The 12463-nt window shown below is 46.5% G+C and overlaps 1 protein-coding gene across 1 annotated transcript; it reads left to right on the top strand.

Moving 5' to 3' along the window:
* Window positions 1-3859: 3859 nt before the first annotated feature.
* On the top strand, window positions 3860-7892 carry TMEM207 (transmembrane protein 207). The gene is made up of 5 exons (XM_009581924.1): window positions 3860-3934; window positions 5708-5745; window positions 6143-6187; window positions 6634-6776; window positions 7744-7892. The coding sequence occupies exons 1-5, from the start codon at window positions 3860-3862 to the stop codon at window positions 7890-7892; spliced, it is 450 nt and encodes a 149-aa protein (XP_009580219.1).
* The last annotated feature ends 4571 nt before the right edge of the window (window positions 7893-12463 follow it).

Below are 12463 nucleotides of genomic sequence, written 5' to 3'. Positions count from 1 at the left end.
TTCATCCCTCCTTGCTCACGCAAGCCCGGGACTGTCTTGGCTGACTCCTGTGCATGCAGATGGGTTTGAGGGTCTAAGAACCAACTGGGGTGGATTCCATGGGGTGGGAAAGGACTCCCTCGGTCAGCAAGTCCTGTTGAAGTGGTTACATCCCCTGTAGGAGCTCAGTGACTTCCATCCTGGGAGCTGTTTGATTTCGTGCCCACAGTCCTCCCACGGGCAAGCTGCTGCACAACCTCACTGCTCCGGATGGGGTGAACCTTCTTTGTGTTTCCAGCCTCAATTTATTTATGGCCAGTTTGCTCCCATTTGTTCCCATGCCAGCGCTGGCCATTAGCTTAAATAGCTCTCCCTGGCGCTGGATTTATTCATCTCAGTGTGTTTGTAGGGAGCAACAAGCTCCTTGCAGCTTTCATTTCACAAGGATGAGACCGAAGCTGCTTTAGTTCTCCTCTTGCAGAGAGGCAATGCTCAATCCTCGGTCCTGCCTGTTACCCTGCTCTTCTCTTGGGGTAAGCTGAATTTACCTGCCCTGAGTCTTCCCAGGACAGGCCGGGAGGGATGATTGCAGCCTGGCTGAGCGCAGCCTGGCTGAGCTCAGACTCCGAGGGTGCAGCTGCAAAAGCAAAGACTGAGCCAGCCACAGCAGTGAAATTGGGTAGGGAGGGGAGAGCTCCCAGAGGACTTGGGCTGGAGGAAAAATTGATTGTGGTGGTGATGTGAAAACACTGTGACATGAAAAAGCCCACACATGCTTAGTTAACTCCTGTCAGTCGACTTTAATGTAGAGAGCAGGGCTGTTCTGCCTTTCCTTGTCTCCCTTCAACAGCTCATCTCTGTGTTCTCTATCCTGTCCCATGTCCTTCCCTGTGTCTGTCCCACCTCCCCTCCTGCCACTCTCCCTTCTTGCTTTCTTTTTGGAAAAGTCTTTCACAGTCCCATTCTGGACTGTACTGGGAGGCTGGTCAGAGCTTAGCAAGGTGATTGCTTTCTCAAAAGTCATCCCCAGCAGCCACCAAATGCTCTGAAGGCAGCTAAGGCAGAGCTTTAAACAGGTTTAAACTGCTAGCTGTGCTTATGAGCTGCCAGGGGCTCTGTGTGGGCTCCTGTTTGCCAGTAAATTCCCTCCCACTCTCACCAGAATCCAGACGTCCCCAGCGTGTTCCCTGAAACTTTGGCCCAAACCAAAAACACGACTGAAAATTATTGTGAAAATTATTACTCAAGCAGTAAAGGCCATCTCTTCTAGTGCACATACATACAAGAACAAGCTCAATTCCTGAAATTCAGACCCCTAATCCAAACTCGGCCCCATCAGACTTGACAAGTTAAATCAACTTCTCCCAAATTCCTCCTGTCTCCCAGTCTTGCGTCCCCTCTCATGAAGCCCAGAAAGAGCCAGCCCCCAGTGGAAGTGGTTTCTGTGGCAACTCTAAAAGTCACTCTTTGGATGATCCTAGAACTGCACATCTTCTTCCCGTCGAAAGGACCAGGCACTTTAAACAAGGAGATAATGGACAATCATAAATTGCTGTATGTTGCAGTAGTCCCTGTTGCTGCCTGGGAGATGCATTTGTCACCTAGCAACGACATAAGGTGACGAGGAAATAACAGATTTTTAATCTAATGGCCATGAGTTAACATCTAGCAGAGAGCAGCCTCCCAAGTCCACTGATGAGGTGGATATAATTGATTCAGGAGGCAACAGATACCAAGCTTTTCATCAACGAGTGGATGAGGAGGAGGGAGCAGGGGTTACCTTTCATGTATGTGTATACATATGTGTGTATATATCTCCTCATGGGGGGAATGACAAAAAGCCTAGAAAAATCCCTCAGACTGGAGATAATCCTCGGACACAAGGCTACCCAGAAGATGAGTCTCCCGGTATTGCAAAACCCTGAAGGCAGCGATGTCACAGTAGGCAGGCAGCGCGCAGGAGGGGTCGCAGCCCACTCTGGGTTTCAGTGCAGAGTTCCTCTGGGCTTTCGGTGTCAGGTCCTGGCTGGCTTAGAGCAAGTGCTGGGGCTCTTTATAATATTCATGTATTCAAGCTGCTCAGCAGATCGCAGACAAGGAGAGTTTTCTTGTTGAAGCAGCAGCTCTTTTCAGTATCGGGATCACCCCTGAAGCAAGAGACAGGCTCTTTGTGGACCCCCTCTTAGCCAACTCTCTCTCCTCCCAACATTGTTACCGAAAATACAGGGACAGGTTCCACAAATTGCCACCACCTCCTGAAACCTCTGTATGGGGCCAATGAGCAGAAAACTTCAAAGTTTACCTTTAGGCCAGGAAGCTGAGCAGTGGCAGAATTCATTTCTTCCCTTTTTCTTCTAGAAATAGACACAGAACAGATGCTATGCATTATTTTTCAGTACCAAGAACTCATTTTGGTACCTGCCCCCCAAAATACTGGGGATGATCCATTCGGTAGCTCTAAATTGGAAGTACCCTGGGTGCTGGCAAGAGGGAAGTAATTGTGAGAGGAAGAAATCTGAAATTAGTTCACTGATGGATGATCTCTTTGAAGTCTGAAATTGTAAGAGTCACAAGGTTCCCAGCAAGGCTGTGCACGTTTTTATACTGCAGGAGCTTTTTCTTTTAAGAAAACAGCTAAGAAATTGGTTTGGCAATTTACTGTTGAACAAAATTGAAAAGGATTGGTCTGAACCAGGACACCAACATGTTCAGACCATTTATATTGTGTAGCACATGCACTCAGCAACATGATGAGAGATGCTTTCTCAGAGGGCATTGTTTCAGAGGCTTGCCTTTAATTAGCAGTGACCTGAAAGTAAACATTTAAGAACACCAGGGTTTGGACTGGGTTTATGCAAAACTTTAAATAACAAACCTGGGTTGAGTATGTGTATCAGAGTTGATTAGACTTCTTGACCTTTTAGTTGAAGCAAAGCCACGGAGGTGTATCTCAAGAGCAGCTTAGCTTTGTCAATCATTACCAAGGTAATGGCATCACAACATAATGCTTAACTTCTGGAGTGACGGCTAAACATATTCACGGCAACACCCTTTGTGTTAAATGTGGAAGAACGGTAGTTAATGGTGCGTTTCAGCCACGGGCTGCAAACTTCAGTGACAATCTATTACTGACTGCCGAACAAACCGGGATCGTCCGTTCTGCAGTGATCAGAGCTACAGAGCAATCCATCTTCCACCCCTGTTTAACTACATCATCTGGATATGTCCATTAGGATCAAATCGGTCCTTATATTGTGCAATGAAATTTTGTATCCCTTATGAAACCATTGGGGATGTGTGTTTTTTTGGATGCATTTTCCTAGCAAACCAACCCCTGGCAGCTGCATAACAGCAGTAGAGGTGCCAGTGGTGGTTGTCTCAGGCTGGGAAGGGTTTCCTTCATCCTTGGTGCACATGTTTGAGGTGGTAGGCACAGCGCATAGAAGATGGTTGGAGGTAGCTCTTCTTTTTCTGTAATGCCAGAATTGCAGCTGAAGGCAACATGTAATGAAAGCATGGCCTTACAATATGGTCTCCAGTGATTCTTTATTTGTAACAGGTCCTGTTAAATACAGCCGTGGGTTAATATGGAACTAAGCTTCAGCAACAGGAATTTGTGAACAGCTATGAAAATACCGAAACAAGTGCAAGGTGCTGACCTTAAACGAGTGTTCCTTTAACTTCTAGCAGCTGTTTGAGTGTGTCCATGCAAACCCAAATTCATTCCCTGGCTAGTGGTAATTTCTGAAGCGCAGGAAGGCATTGGGTAACGTGTTCTCTGGCTGAAGGCACCATGTGCAGAGAAGTTTTAAAAGCTCCAAATTACAGAGGGTAAAACACTGCGGCAAACAAAGCTCTTCCCACATTTTTCCTGCTAGTGATGCAGAGACCTGGAGCTTTGTGTTTCGCTTCATGGATCACAGGAACTGGAGTTCTGTGTTTAACCTTCTTCCAGGTAACCAAACCCTTCGCTGGGACCAGGCTGATTTTAGGGATTTTGTGGGGGGGAAGATTTCAACTTTTATAGAATTTAGTCATCAGCCCTTTTAAATATTTTTGGGAAGATTTTTTGAGGACCTGATGAATTTCAGGAGGATTTAACGTTCACAACAATTCCAATTAATGGAGAGGAAACATCACTGCTTTAATCCTTTATTCTGTCTGTGGCTATTGAAATAGAAGAGCATGGGTCTTCAGCAGCACGGGTGGGTGTTTGGCTGCATTGATAGATTACTGCCTCAGAGCAGATGCACTTTGCTGCAGTTTAACTACGCTAAGGTAGCTCTGCTGAGGATGATAGAAGAGAGTCCAGAGGTTGTCATTCAGCCATGAAGAATACTCAGGGTACAGTAATCACAGCAATCAGCTGTCTGGTTTTGACCTGTTATTCTAATACTCAGTTGAAGTGCAAAAACAAAATTAAAATATTCTGCACCAGGGTGCATGTGTGACATGGCAAATTAGCTCAGTTTTAAAAGGACACGTCTGGAAGAGTTGAAGCTTCTGTCTTTTTCTCTATTCCTCATTTGGGTTTCAACCGCTCATGAAATTTCATAGATAATGTTTTATATGAAAGACTTGTTATACTTAAAGACCTCTGGTGAAACTAGGGACTGAAAGGCAGTGTGTGCACAGGATCAGACACATTATAGAGATTTGCGGGGTGATTTCTTGCTGTTTACAGTGACAACAAAATTCTTGCAAATAAGTCCTGTTAATTAGAGACGTAATATGAGAACTCTCAATTATACATATTTGATACAAATCTCTAATACAGAACAGAGCTTTCCAGTTTCACTCAAAGAAAGTCAGAAATCTCTACATGTTTTGGATATACGCAGAAGGAAATCCAAAGTAAAGTAATGATTTACAAATTACATTCTAATAGTTTTCTCCAAGAAATAAATCTAAATTCTTCCATCTTGCTCATTCTGCTTCCCAGTGTTATTGCAATTCTATACCTGATCTGAAGTTTTTTGTAGCAAATTTGGGCGTTATAAGACACCTAACACGAGTCAGCCAAAAATTGTATTGAATTTGATTCAATCACACTGATGAACCACTCCGGCTACTTTTTGCCCAGATAATCTGAAACTGAGGCTAAGATCCACAAGGCTTGCAAAAATAAACTTGCTTGAGCGGAGAGTAGAAAATATACCTGAAAACCAAGTTTCAGGTTCACATATTTGCAATACCTGAAATCTGACTCTGGGAATGATAGACCGCTACTATCTGAAAATAGGAAAATGCTGGGTAGAGCACACGTCTGGTCAAAACAGCTCCAGTTTACAGCTACATTCACAATTAGCTACTGGAAAATGAGCTACCCAAGAATTTGGTCACGGGATATTTTCAGCGGACGTTTCTGAATAGCAAAGCCCAGTTCTGTAAACAGGTCTGACACCTGCTTGTGTCTCCCTGCTCTCACCCTTCCCTCTTCCACATCAAAAGAAATGGCCTCGCTTTCATCTGCAAACTATTGAATTGATCGAGCTCACAGCGAGGTTATCCACTGGTTTCGATACGGGCTAGCTCAGACCAGAGACGCGCAGAGGCAAGAGCTCGGCCCTGCGGTCGCTGGGGAGGGGTCTGGTTTTCATCCCTGCAGGACCCAGCACCTGTATGGCTCTTCCTCTCCGACTTCCCGCTCTAAGATCAGTAATGATACTGGTAAATTATAAAAAACCAACACATATCTGCCCTCTCTGATTGACACGTGTGTTTTCAGTTAGCAGACTCTGAGTCGGACTGTGAGCTTGGCGAGAGGTGAGTGTGGCTCTCCGTTTTCTCACCCGCGGCTGCTCCCACCCCGGGCTCTTTCGGGAATGCTGTGCTCCTGCCCGGCACACTGACACGGCAAAGGAACAAGGGCCGTTTAGTTTTTATTCCAAAAGAGGAAAGGGAGGCTGGCAACCCTTTGGGTTTTCAGCAAAAACGCTGGTGGCGGGAGCCAGTGTTCAAAGGCAAACCAGTTGCACGCTGCTTTGTATATCATCTGCATCTGCTCCCATCTGCATAGAGAAACTTTTAATAGGGTTCATCTGATGGAGGTCTCAATCCTCTTTTTACTGATGATGCTTTTCTTCGTGTTGGTAGACGTGTGTTGGAGCCGGTACAGTCCCTCACGCTGGACTGAAAGTTCCTTTTCTTTTTCCCTTGTTAGGTGCGTCGGGCAGAGCGATGAAAACTTTAGCAGCTGGTATGTGTGGTAAGTTTTAGATCTGTTTTAGAGGGAAAAACTGGCAAATAATATTCTTTGATGGATATATAGAGAGAAAGGCATTAAGAGAGACTGATAGCTAGAGAGCATTGCTCCTGGGCTGTCCCTGTGTTCTGTCTTTACTGACTAATGGGAATCATTTATCCATATCCTCCTCACTGTACGCTGACAACTGAGCTGGGCAAAACTGATGAATGATTTTGGGGAGAAATGTTTGAATTTCCAGCCAGCACTCGGCGCTGAGCACTCAGCACTGAGACGTTGGTTTCTGGGGACTTTGATCATGTCCAGTACGCTGATGAGGAAACCGCAACATTTAACGGCTATTTGCAAAAGATGTTAATGAATATGTTAATTTGAAGACACGCAGCCATCTGTCAGTGCTGCCCGCAGATGGTGATAGTACTGTTCCTCCCCTGCTGCCTCTGCCACAGGTTCCTGATGTTGTTTTTCCTGGCCTTGCTCCTGTCCTGCGGGATCTGCTGTTGCCTGCAGTGCTGGCTGAAACGGCGGGGCTCCCCCCCCCACCGACGCACCCTGGCCGTCTTCGCGCTCAGCAGCTCGGATGCCTTTTGGGGTTAGTCCTCTCCCTACCCACTGCAAGGTCCCCAGTGGGCTTCTGCGTGGCCCATCCGTAGCCCAGTAAGAGGCAGCCCGGCTTGAGCGGGAGCAGGGCTGCAGAGGGGTGTTGTGTTTATGGTGAACAGTGGGGTGCCCAGCTTGGGCATCTTGGGGGGATGTTCAGACCATGGACTGGAAGGCTTAAGCAAGCCATGTCCTCTTTTCCCCGCCCGTACCTTCAGCTGAGCTCAGTGCTCTCCCTGTGTCTGTGTGTCCCAAAGGTGCCTGATTGGGGCTTGGCCATACTAACACTGGAGATGTGTGGGACCTTCTCCTTGGTGCTGGGGCACTCGGCTATCTGACATACTCAGCCACAGGCACCACCTGGGGTCAGACAGCCCTTTCCAACATGTGACCCAAATTTCTCACTCAGGCAAGACCGCACCAGTTTACTTGAGCCACCCCAGCAGGCAGCTCGACTGGCTGATACACACTGGGGTCTGTCAAAAAGTTGTCTTGGTGGGTGCTGTTCATCACGGTAGCCGCCTACAGCATTCCCTCAGGAGCACCCAAGCTTTTGAGGACTGGGCTATAATGACTATGTGTAGCACCCAGCACTGAACTGGGGTATTGCCAGCAGCATCAGCAGGCTGGGCCAGACAACAGTCCCTTCAAGAAGAATAAAGCTAATTCTGACATTAGAGTAAGACCTTCCCAGAGGAGGTATTGCCTGCTTTCTGGGTGGTCATAAACAGTGTCTCCACAGGGAGGACCCACCCTAAACCCATCCAAATTCCTCTGTTCTCACTTCTGGCATCTGGAGTTTGTGGTAGGAGGCTTTCTGATGCCATGCTTCAAAAATTACATCCATGCCTTTCTTGTTTCCAAGTGGTTTGACAGCTCCTCCCAGGCTCACCCCTCTCATCCCCACACTCACTCTTCACGCCTGTCTACTGTACGGTTATGGCTTTGCTTTTTTCCAGCAAGTGAAGCACCTCAGTGCCCGTTCTCCGGATCTCCGAGCCCCTGCGTGACTGCAGAGATGTCCTCTTCTTCTGCCCCACGGTTCAGCCTTGGGGGAACTGAGTTGCCTCCATCCTATGAGGATATTATGAAGGAAAACAAGCTCTAGATGCCACCTGTTGGCTTTCTGAGATTCCACTCGGTTCATCAGAGATCTTCCATTATGCTACAGTAGTGTGAGATCAAATCAGCCCTTTCCACAGGTTGGCCGAGAGACTGAAAAGCAGCACGTATTTCATCTGAACCTAAAAGGGGAGACAAAATGCAACAGAATAAATGCCAAAAGCATGTGTTGAATATGTCACAGGAGCTCAGCTTGACATTTTTATAGGGCTCTGGATTTTGAGAAGCTCCCTCAAAGGTCTGTCTGTATTCGGGTTTTCTGGCTCAGCCTCCAGATTTATCTCTCTAAGGCTGCTTGAGCTGGTGCAACCCCATGTGTTTTAGGACTGAATGTTGATAAATGACTTGATAGTTACTTCTCAAACTTGGGCTGCCTCCTTCACTCGGCACAGTGCCAAAAAACACCCTCTGGCAAAGTCATGTTGTTCTAATACCTTGTAATGCAATCATGCCACTCTGCGATGAAGGATCATTTGCCACATTTAAAATATTTAGCACAGCATATCAGATTTGTTTAGTGCAAAAGGCAGCAAATTTATGGCCAGGGAAGGAAAGCAAGAGATGGGGATTATGTGGGGAGTAGGCAGCGGCAGGAGATGGCTACAGAACATGAAAAAAAGTGAGTTTGCTCATTTAAGCTGTTCTTAATTTCATGGTGACTCTTCCCAGCTACTCTTGCCCTAGCGTTACAGACCTACAGGCTTTGAATGGCCCAGGACCCACATGGCAGTTCCCCACAGACATGAATTATGGGATTAGGTATTTGGTGCCTAGCTACAGAAATTTATTAGGATAAAGAATGCCGCTTTCTCTGAGGTGACCACTGCAGACAGGACGGGAAGAGACTTCAAGAAGGCTGCCTTATACCCAAGCAGTATCAGCTCTACCTAAACCATTCCTAGGAGGTATTAGCCTGCCTAGTTCTCAAATTACAGGGAAAGATGCTGAATTTCCCCCTTAGCTGGATTCCAGATGAAAGCAAAGATTTCCTTTGTTTGTCATGGGCAGGTCACTGAAGGCTGCTTTCTCAATGGCGAGGGCTGGGGCTGCAATCAGACACCTCTTGGTGCAGAAGGTAAATGTCACACCTAGTGCCGTGCATCACATCCCCGGGGAGCCATGAGCTCACAGACAAAGTGGGCAGCTGGGTCCATCTTAGGTACCCCAAAAGGTTAATGGAAGCCCACAGCCTGCCTCGTGGAGCAGCTCTCCACCTGTAGAGTGGGGTTAGTACCGGTTCCCCTGCTCAGGAAGGAAGCTGGGAAGATAAATCCACTAAAGGTTGTGAAGTGCTCACATATTCTCATAATGAGGCTATATAAGTACCTTCACTAGATAAAGAATTATAGCATATTGTGAGAGACAAATTCTCTGCCAGCACCACTGCAAATTATCTCCATAAAATCTTATTTTAGAAGCAGCTTTAATGTTTGACTTTTGTATGAAAGGAAATAAATGTTACTGTAGCAAAATGAATGTTTGTGCCAGCAGGCTAAAATATTGCAGAATTTATTAATAAGGAAAATTAGCAAGCACAGACTCATGCAGTGGAGAAGTTGAGCAATTCCTGAGTGTCCTTTCGCTGGCTGAACTTAGTAAGAATTGCAGGTAATCAGCACCTCTCAGGATCAGACCTTTTATATACATAACTGCTACCACTACTCAACCCCTTCAATTTATGCCCTGAAGCATGAGATTTGATTATGTTTGTCACTTCAGCTTGCATAGCCTGGGCATTAAATCAACCATCACTTCCTTCCCACCTACACGCTGCATTTGCTTCAGTGACCCCTTCGTGGAAGTGAACTCCACAGGTTGGCTGCATTATAAGCTGCATAAAACATTACCATCTCCCGCTTCTTAATTGCTTGGCTCTAAATAAATTGCTGCTTTTAATTTCATTGAATGTCACCTTCTAATCAGATGGCTGGAGAGGCTAACAAGCAAGGACTGCTCTGGTTTCAATGCCTCCATCACTCTGCATCCCTATTTCACAAGGTCCAGTAAGCGGCACTCCTTACCGAGGCGGCAAATCCTTCCCCAGACACCCAACAGAGGGCAAGCGAGGCTTTCAGCAACGCGCCCAGGCGGCTGCTGCTCTTGCAGAAACATTCGTGGGAAACAGGTTTGTGTTTCTGTGCTACCAGTGTGCATTCAGCTTCATGGTTGGGGTGCTTTAATTATTCACAAAAGGAATAAAATTATGCCATCAAAATTGCCTCAGGTGGCTTATAATAAAGAAAGCTACTGGCTGTCGCAAAATTAGGCTCCAGCTGGACCCATCTGCAAAAAGGGTTTGTGTAGGGTTGCTTGGGGGGGGCATAAACTGACCTGCTGCCTTGGGGTGGGGAAGGAGAGTACCCTGGGAGGGGTCTCAGTGGGCGCTGCCCTGGTCCTTGCCTTCCTGATCACTGAAATGGAGAAAAGGAAGGGTTCCTTCCTTCTACAAATGTATTTGGGATGGTCCTACCGACCTACCATTGCCTACGAAAGCTGCTTCTCCCAGCCTGCCCCCTTACTCTCAGGTACACCAGCAGAATGGGCAAGGTTTCTACAGACCTGTGTTCCCATTTTTATAAAAGCAGAGATTTTGCCTGGTATCTTACGCTTTTGTAAGGACTCAACCCTTAATGAGGGCAGTTAATGCAGTTTGGCTGACGTTTCCAGAGTTATAAGGAAAGATGAGCCATTTCTTTATAATTCATCACCTTAGGAACAGGGTCCACTTTGGAAAAGCACTTGTTCTGCTGTGACCCTCTGGCTGCCACTCATCCTCTGACTTACACTTCTAGAAATGGCAAACTGCTCTAGAAAAACCCAGCAAACACTAGAAGGCAGAAATATTTGTGAGGGAACTTGTCAGTAAGCCTTGAGAGGGGGAAATGGGAGCAGTGCAGAGGAGCTAATTGCTTGGTGACCATCTGGAAGCAAAAGGCAAAGGGAACGTGGTGAGGCACATGGCTGGACTTTCACCTCCGCACATCAAGAGCTGAATAATAAAGTCATAAACTGGCTCTCAGGCAAAATAGAGCAAAACCAAAGGCAGCTGAGTCATAACAGGGGATCGGTCAGGGCTGCCAGGAGGGTTGCACACAAAAGGCGGGAAAATAATAGAAATGTTCATTAATCTGTTTTTTTTTATTGTCACCTGAAGACTGGATTATGGGCTAAAGGCTTTTGCGCAGGGAGGAAGAGGATGGGGCCGGGGACAGATCCTCGCTCTCTTCGGGTCACTAGATGGCACAATTCTGACTCTTTCCTTTCTCGCTCAAAGGCATCTAACAGCAGGGACCCACGAGCTACCCGGAGAAAATTGTTCTCTGCTTCCTGTAAGAGGGCTTGGACAGAATATTTCGGTCATTAATCGCTTGCCCACAACATTTAACAGATGCAGAAGAGCAAACTGTGGGGGTCCAGCCCCAGCTGAGAGAAAAAACCTTGCTTTCTTGGTGGAATTTTACTTTTCTCTCCTGGAAAGTTTATAAAATGACTGTAAGTAGATGTGTTTAAACTGAGGATAAAGTCTAAAGCTGTCGAAGAGCCATTGCTATAGGTGTGCACTGGGGTCTGCAGCTACCAGCAAAGGTCTGGGCAGCCTCCAAAACCACACCCCAACTTTCCAAGGGCTGGTCCTGTTTGTGCTGCTGCCTTTTGTGTGTCCTTGCAGGAGAGCAGTGATTTCCCTCACAGGAGTCAGAGCAGGTCACCTGGCAAAGCACCTTTCTGGGCAAAACTTGGACGTGGGTTAGAGAAACACTCTCAAACACGCTCAAAGGCAACTGCATTTATTATATCTCACTAGTGTTACAATATGTAAGGAAAACAGATTCTGAAGTAACATTCTTATCTACTGAAAATAATTGTTCAGATCTACTGAATTCACACCAAAATCACATTACAATGTGTGTGAAAAGGCGGGAAATCCAAATTTTGGGAAATATTCATGCAGCTGCAGTAGGAGATAGTCTAGTTCACAAGGTCAGAGTAAGAGCGAGATCTAATTACAGCCGGAGTTATTAAGAGCCCTTATGAACAAAGCTGATCGAGGTAGTGAAAGGATGAAATATTGCATGCAGAAAAGGACAGCCATTGCAGATGGCTTTGTTTTATTATCTCTTTCACTTAAGTATATCAAAATGGGAAATCAATACCTACCTGTAAGGCATGAAATCAACTTAGCAAAGAGCTTACCTACAAGACTTTGCTATTGTCCATAACCTGCAACCAGCCGGCTCCCTGCACTGAGCTGTGTGCTGTCAGTGGAGAGGGCAACGGGGAGCCCCAGGTTCAAGGAGACACCGCGGGGCGGGTACAGCAGGGAGGAAACATGGGAGTGTCTGCTCTCAGCGAAGTCCCTGACTCTGCCTATACCCTGGGAAACGAAGCAACAAGACTGAGATGCCCAAACATACAAAAATACTCCTTGGAAGTTAGTGAAAATCTGGAGAAGCCTAAAAGGCTGTTGGCACTGAAAGATTAAATGTTGGGCCTCAGCTGGAAATTGCAACTGAGCTGTCGTGGTTTAACCTGGCAGGCAGCCAAATCCCACGCAGCCGC

This window comes from Fulmarus glacialis, unplaced genomic scaffold (assembly GCF_000690835.1).
Source record: "Fulmarus glacialis isolate BGI_N327 unplaced genomic scaffold, ASM69083v1 scaffold8497, whole genome shotgun sequence".
Lineage (NCBI taxonomy): Eukaryota > Metazoa > Chordata > Aves > Procellariiformes > Procellariidae > Fulmarus > Fulmarus glacialis.
The sequence above is the reverse complement of the archived record's forward strand: the minus strand, read 5'-3'. Positions and strand labels throughout refer to the sequence as shown.

Bases quoted from the DNA above. Each gene is read 5' to 3' on its own strand.
- TMEM207 (XM_009581924.1), top strand. From the start codon at position 3,860: ATGCAGAGACCTGGAGCTTTGTGTTTCGCTTCATGGATCACAGGAACT. The intron at 5,746-6,142 runs GTGAGTGTGGCT...TTCCCTTGTTAG, and splicing joins GACTGTGAGCTTGGCGAGAG to GTGCGTCGGGCAGAGCGATG. The intron at 6,188-6,633 runs GTAAGTTTTAGA...CCTCTGCCACAG, and splicing joins TTTAGCAGCTGGTATGTGTG to GTTCCTGATGTTGTTTTTCC.